The following is a 7,570-nucleotide window of genomic DNA, read 5'->3' on the forward strand; positions in this document are numbered from 1 at the left end:
TCATTGTTGTTTGGCGGGCCCAGGCTGGATTCGAACCCGCCACCTTAGGTGTATGTGGCTGGCACCTTAGCCACTTGAGCCACAGGCGCTGAGCCGAGAAATCTCTACCATCATTTCCTATGCATGAAAACCACCATGATACTCTTGCTCCCTGCTGGCTCACTTGCTTCATAAATCCACTTCCCAACAAGGGTCCACTATATTGAATTAGGTTTATAGTGGAGTTGATTATACCTTTCCAATAACTACAAAATCTTCACTTAGCTTTCAGTTGTACTACCTGAAAATCTCAAAGGTGGGGAGTGAATGAACTGCCATGTGGGAAGAAGTGAGAGTAAGTGGGATATGGCTTTACCAGAGTGACATCTGATGCCATTGAGATCTCTGATTTTTTTTTCTTCTCCTTCCCTCCCCCTGAGGAAACAATGCCCTTTTGATGATAATTTGCTCTCTGTCTGCCTGACAAGTACTCAGCTTTCTCAACCAACAAGATAGTGCAAACACTTGTGGTACCAAGCACCACTTTATTAAACCCCAGCCTCATTGAGGTGATAACTGTCCTGCTCAAGGGATTCCCCTTTTCTCCCCCCTCCCTCACTCCTTCCCCTACCTCCTTTTGGTGTTATACAGGGATATCATGTCCATTTATAAGGAGCCTCCTCCAGGAATGTTCGTTGTACCTGATACTGTTGACATGACTAAGGTATGTAACTTGATGGGGGATTTTGGGAAAATTGGGACTATAAAATTGGAAGGGCCTAAAAGAACTCGCCTCTCTGATTATATAGATGAAGAAATCAAGCCTCCCAGGGAGTAAGTGGCTTGCCCAGAGTCACATAGTAAGGTAGAGCAGAGCTTTTAACAGGTATCTCATTATTAGGGTCCCCTCGTACTGATTGGCTTAGAAAATCCAGGTCATCCCTGTTATTCAGCTTAACTATAGGGCATTCTCTCACTCTCAAATGTACTCCAGTTTGGTTGATAAATTATATAGTAACCCTGTCCTTTGTACTGCCCATTCTTCTTCCATTCCAATACTCTTTCTCTTTTTTCTTTTCTTTTTTTTTTTTTTTTTTTTTTGAGACAGAGTCTCACCTTATTGCTCTTGGTAGAGTGCTGTGGCATCACAGCTCACAGCAACCTCCAGCTCCTGGGCTTAGGTGATTTTCTTGCCTCAACCTCCCAAGTAGCTGGAACTACAGGCGCCCACCATAACGCCCAGCTATTTTTTGTTGCATTTTGGCTGGGGCCAGGTTTGAACCACCACCCTTGGTATTGGGGCGGTGCCCTACCCACTGAGCCACAGGCACCACCTGCATCCCAGTACTCTTGACTTTAACTGTGTACTACAAATGAAGGGAAGGTTGGGGATAGGGCCTGCTTGGCTGAAGTGTTTATGGTTAAAGAGCCATGTTCAAGCATCTGTTCTTACTGGTTTGCTTTTGAATCCCCCTTTTACCCCAAAGGAGAACTTCTTTTGTCCTCCACACAGAAAACTTAGTGTATAATGTCAGATTTCTCTGGCACAAGTACCTACGCTTCTCTGTCACTAATGCTCTGCCCTTAGAAGTGAACTTGGACTTACAGTGATGCTGGGAAGAAATTAGATTTCCTAAATCTGGTATGGTTTAAGTGAAAAGTCATAGTTTCCAATTTCTTATAATGTAAATTCAGATTTTATATTGTCAGTACATCTTTTTTTTGTTTTGAATAGCTTCCCTTCATTCAAATTGATGATATTTCTTTTTATGTGGTTAGAATGTTTTCTCTAGGACATCTTGTTCTTAGTCAAGTACCAGGGTTAATGTGCTAGTCCCTGAGGTTCCAGAACTGATGCTCTGTTGAGACCAGTTGAGTTTGCTATTCCAGATAGCTGAGGACTAAAATATAATTTAGGCCCTTGACAGGGCAATGTAGGGATGAGGGTCTAAAGACCCCAGGTATTGGATTGCCATGTTCTTTTTCATCTTGCTGTTCAAATTCTGAGCAGACTTAAATGCTCAGAAGCCTTTGTAGAAGAAATATAACTGAGTCAACTTAGGTTTTCAGGAAGGAAAATATTATTCAATAATTCTGGCTTATAGAGGAAGAGAGTTTAGTGTTCTGTTTCCAGGGCTGCTGTTTTTTGGTTTTGTTTGAACAGTGTTGGGGAAAGTTTAGGGATGGCTCTAAGTAGACCCTGAGTCTTCCTCATTTTCAGTCAGACTGTGCTGCCTGAGCCGCATCCTTTGCAGTAGTAGGTTTGGTCTTCTGCAGAGGAAGCAGGAACATACCCTAGATATTCATCACTACCCTCAGCTCTATACCATTACTGGTGCTATGGCCCCCAGTCCCTTTCTTCTTTTCTTTTGATCTTACCTCTCCTTTGTGCCATGTAAATGTAAGGTAGAGTTGCACCGTATGCATGTTTAGCAAATCCAGACATATACACTCAGTAAAAAAAAAATCTGTGCTGACTTTTTTTTTTTTTTTGGAGACAGTTTTGTTATATTGCCCTCAGTAGAGTGCTGTGGCATCACAGTTCACAGCATCCTCAAACTCTGGGCTTAAGTGATTCTCCTGCCTCAGCCTCCCAAGTAGCTGGTATTTACAGGCACCCGCCACAATGGCTGGCTATTTTTTTGTTGTTGTTGTTGTAGTTGTTGTTATTGTTGTTTGGCAGGCCTGAGCCAGGTTTGAACCCACCAGCCCTGGTATATGTGGCCAGTGCCCTAGCTGCTGGGCTATAGGTGCAGAGCCTGTGTTGACTTCTTAAAATTAAAAATACTATAGGCCTGTAATCCTAACACTTTGGGAGGCCATCATGGGAGGGATCACTGGAGGCCAGTTTGAGACCAGCCTGAGCAACATAGTAAGACCCCCATCTCTACCAAAAAAATAGAAGAATTAGTTAGGTGTGGTGCCAAGTGCTTGTAGCTTCCACTACTTGGGAGGCTGAGACTGACGTGGGAGGACTGCTTGAGCCTAGGAGTTTGAGGTTGCTATTAGCTACGATGATGGCAGTGCATTCTAGCCTGGGCAACAGAGAAAGACCCTACCTTTAAAAAAAAAATTAAAAAACTAGAATTACATTTTACAGATGCATATTATATTTTGCATATAAATGTTTTATCCAATTACTACATATAATTTGGGTCAGAGAGGTCTGCACAAAACCTGTGCTTTGTAAAAGTTTTAAGAGATACTCAAGGATGGCTCAGCACTTATAACTTAGCAGCTAGGGCTCCAGCCACATACACCAGAACTGGCAGGTTCAAATCCAGCCCAGGCCTGCCAAATAGCCATGACAGCTACAACCAAAAAATAGCCAGGCGTTGTGGCAGACGCTTGTAATCCTAGCTACATGGGAGGCTGAGGCAAGAGAATCGCTTAAGCCCAAGATGTGAGATTGCTGTGAGATGTGATGCCATAGCACACTACCTAGGGCAACATAGTGAGACTCTGTCTCAAATAAAAATAAAAAAAGATACTCAAGGATGATTTTGACTAGATTCAGTTTTCACCTTGGACTCTAACTTTAGAGTAGGTTAGTAAGATATCACTCCACTATAGTAAGATTTCTTAAAATTCCAAACGTACCTGGTGGTATGAGTGAGTACAGGACATTCATTCTACATGGTGAGGATATGGAACATATATACTAGACTTGGGGCCCTGCTTCTGGCATGGGTAGCAGGTGGCAGCTGGGGGGGGAGGGGCTGCTGGGTTATCACCTCACAATTTTGAGATGGGATTTTATTTTGCAGATTCACGCATTGATCACAGGCCCATTTGACACTCCTTATGAAGGAGGTTTCTTCCTGTTCGTGTTTCGGTGTCCGCCCGACTATCCCATCCACCCACCTCGGGTCAAACTGATGACAACGGGCAATAACACCGTGAGGTTTAACCCCAACTTCTACCGCAATGGGAAAGTCTGCTTGAGTATTCTAGGGTAAGAGGAGACTTCTTAGTAGCTGAATTAGTGGTTAGCAAATAATTACAGTAGAACCTCTGTAAGTTGACCACCCAAGGGACTACAGTAAACTGGTCAACATACTGAGGTGGTCAACATAAGGAACTAGGCCTACTATACTGATTACATATATGTCCAGTCTATGAAAGTTCAACTTTGGGAGGTGGTCAGTTGTGGAGATTGTACTATACACCAGGCCAGACCTTTTTTTTTTTTTTTTCTTTTATCTGGGGCTGGGTTTGAACCCGCCACCTCTAGCATATGGGGCTGGCACCCTAACCTTTTGAGCCATAGGTGCCGCCCAGGCTAGACTTTTATCAACCAGCATTCCTCATCTGAACCACAACACAGAAAATGATTGAGTGACTTTTTTCAATTCTCCCCAAAATGGTACACAACTGGTATCTTTCTAAATGCAAAGAAAAGAGGATAGTTTATTAAAATACAATGGCTGCTTTGTGAGGTGTTTCTCAAAGTGTGGTCTCTGAGGAACAGCATCAGATAACTTGTAACTAAACAGATTCTGGGGCCCCACCCTGGAACTACTATATCCGAAACTCTGAGGTTGGGGCCAGTCACTTGGTGTTTGTTTTTTTGTTTTGTTTTTTCTTTGAGACAGATCCTCAAGCTGTCGCCCTAGGTACAGTGCTGTAGCATCACAGCTCACAGCAACCTCCAACTCCTGGGCTCAAGCTATTCTCCTGCCTCCGCCTCCCAGGTAGCTGGAACCATAGGCACCCGCCACAATGCCTGGGTATTTTTTGGTTGCAGCTGTCATTGTCTGGTGGGCCAGGCTGGATCTGAACCTGCCAACTGAAGTGTATGTGGCTGGCGCCTTAGCTGCTTGAGCCACGGGCGCGGAGCCCAGTCATCCGGTTTTTATACAAGCCCTCCAGGTGACAATGATGCATGCTCTAGTTTGAGAACCACTCCCTTAGGGCATTAGGGCCTGTTCTCTCCTGAGCAGGTTGAGAAAGGCTACAGATCTGTGCCATTCCAGATTGTGGGTGTCTTATTTCTGAGTCTCTCAGTGAGTGACTTTGGAGGCAGTGGTAGTGGTGATGATTATATTTTAACAGTTGAATGACAAATGTCTGAGATTGGAAATCACATATGAAACAGTTTGGGTGCTCCTGAGATTTTGCTTTGTAGAGTTCTCATTCATTCTGTTTTAGTTGACTTTGGGGGTTAAAAATTCATCATAGAAATGTCTTCTAGTATATTTTGGATTGGTCTTTTTATTGTGGTGTGAATTTCCCTGGGGAAGAGAACAAGTGAGGATAAAATTGAGAAAGTTGCCCAAACTGGTGATCTTCTCTTCCTATCTAGCCCTTTTCCAGGTTTGTGTAAGGGAAAGGCAGCTGAAACAAACTAGAGACATGATTCATTTTTCTTGAATGCGCAGATGCAGGGATATGTTCTGCTGTCATTTTGGTAGTGATGAAATCCTTAAAAAGAGATTGTTCTTAAAGTCCTTTATCTTGTTAGGGTACTTAATTGTCTGCTGGTAGGATAAAACCTACAGTGTTAAGGAAATTAAGTCATTGCTTCTGTATGAACTTTGTTCATGTCCTAGCACTCTGGGAGGCCAAGGTGGGTAGATTGCCTGAGCTCACGGGTTCGACACCGGTCTGAACAAGAACAAGACCCCATCTCTGAAAATAGCTGGGCATTATGGTGGGTGCATGTAGTCTCAACTACTTGGGAGGCTGAGGCAAGAAAATGTCTTGAGCCCAAGAGTTTGAGGTTGCTGTGATCTGTGATGCCATGGCACTCTACTGAAGGTGACAAAGTGTAACTCTGTCTCAAAAAAGAAAAGAAATTTGTTCACGAAAGTGTATTTGTAGTAGGTTTTCCCTCATTAGGCCAATATAAAACTCTTTTGAGCAGACATGAGCTCACAGTAGAAACAGGAAGTCAAATGGTGGGATAAAAGTAGCAGAAGTGTGTTGGGTGCAAAAGGAGAAGCTTCCTTAAAATTGAAAATCTGCCACAAATCACAGAGTAGAAAATTCCCCCATGTTCTTAGTTGACGCTATTAGCTTTATCAGCCTCATTCTTTTTCTCTACCTAGAAAACTCTATTGGGCTAACTCACTGAGGAAACAATAAGAGCTGACCCTGTATAAAGAACAGGAGGTCTAGAGTTCTGGGGGAGCAGAGAAGAGAACAGCTTATGTTCTCTCTTACCAGTCCAGAAGCATGCAAGAGCAGCCCCTGATCAAGTTACTATTACACATGACTGACTTGGGCTTTCCTCAAGTACAGCAAGGGAAAAAGAAGAAGCCAATTAACTTGAACAAGCCAGTCCTAACTCGGATTGTGTTCGGCTTCCAGCTCTTGTGCCATCTCTCCAATTAACTGAGCTGAAAATAAATGTCAATGTCTGAGCTGCCCCCTCATCTAATAATTGATCAGGATTACAAAAGAGAGCAGCAATTTTGGCATTTCTTACCATGTTTGAGATGTTTCCCATATATTATTTTCTGACCCATCAAAGCTTAGAAGTGCCCTTTATTATCTTCCTGTCCTTTGGCAGAGTTGTGTCATCTTCAGAGGAGGTGATACCTGATCATCAGCCCCACCACGTAGTCTCTAACCAGATGGCTTGACTCACTTGTGTGCCTCTCTGCTCAACTTCTCTCTCCCCTCACTGTGTCACCACCATAAGGACATTTGTTGGTCCATAGAGGTTAACATTTAGATAGTCTTTGAAGCTATTTTCTTACCTTATTTCATTGTTTTGATTATTATAACCTTACTTGGCTTTTTGTTTTCTAAATTTCTTTACTGTCCAAAGAAATTCCATCAACGTTATATTACTTGCTTTACCCTCTTTTTGTTTGTCCCATTTGATATGAGGATTAGCTATTTGACTGATTTCTGGTGAATGAGGGTAAGTCAGAGGTTGGGAAATTACAGAGTATTAATAATGAAAGAGAAACTACGGTGAGTCACTTTCAGTGGTGCTGCCAAGTCCTGGGTTACTAACTCTCTGGTTTCTCTCTGCCTTACCCTCTCCCCATCCCTCTGATGTGTTTGCAGTACGTGGACTGGCCCTGCCTGGAGCCCAGCCCAGAGCATCTCCTCCGTGCTCATCTCCATCCAGTCTCTGATGACTGAGAACCCTTATCACAATGAGCCCGGCTTTGAACAGGTAAGAAGACCATATCGGCCCAGCTCTGGGGCATGGAATAGAGTGTTTTGAGAGATCTGAGAAATTTGCTTCTGCTTGAGAGTCTTTTGTTTTTCTTTTTTTGATGTGGCACAGCCACATTACACTTATTGTAGGAGATGAGAAGTCTAACATGAGTATTTCTTAATAATGAGGAGATTTTTTATTTGTAAGAGTATCAGTAACATTGTTAAGTATTTGACTTGGATTAATCTACAGTGTAGAAATCAGTGGAGTTATTTGGAAATTAATTCTGAGCCTGCTTTCAGGGCTCTTGTAGCTGGGGGTGGTTCCGTATGCCTACATTCTCCAGCGTCTCCTTAAGGTGCTCCCTTGTGACCGCCACCCAGCCAGTCTTCTGGAGTTACGAAGGACCATTACCTGCAGACCAAAGGAGCTAGTCGTGAGGAGTCTAGGGCAAGAATATTTTAGTTGGCTCGG

The 7,570-nt window shown here is 43.2% G+C and overlaps 1 protein-coding gene across 2 annotated transcripts in view; it reads left to right on the forward strand.

Moving 5' to 3' along the window:
- The window catches only part of UBE2Z (ubiquitin conjugating enzyme E2 Z), a 21,014-nt gene that overhangs the window by 2,542 nt on the left and 10,902 nt on the right, over positions 1–7,570 (forward strand). For both annotated transcript variants that reach the window (XR_002772383.1, XM_003786471.3), the window contains exons 2-4: positions 631–703; positions 3,747–3,934; positions 7,000–7,111. Coding sequence is in view for 1 of the 2 variants with exons in the window: in XM_003786471.3 (XP_003786519.2) it covers positions 631–703; positions 3,747–3,934; positions 7,000–7,111 (373 nt within the window). In the remaining variant the exon portion in view is untranslated. The remainder of the gene's footprint in view (positions 1–630; positions 704–3,746; positions 3,935–6,999; positions 7,112–7,570) is intronic.

This window comes from Otolemur garnettii, unplaced genomic scaffold, assembly GCF_000181295.1.
Source record: "Otolemur garnettii isolate 467f Iridium unplaced genomic scaffold, OtoGar3 scaffold00018, whole genome shotgun sequence".
Lineage (NCBI taxonomy): Eukaryota > Metazoa > Chordata > Mammalia > Primates > Galagidae > Otolemur > Otolemur garnettii.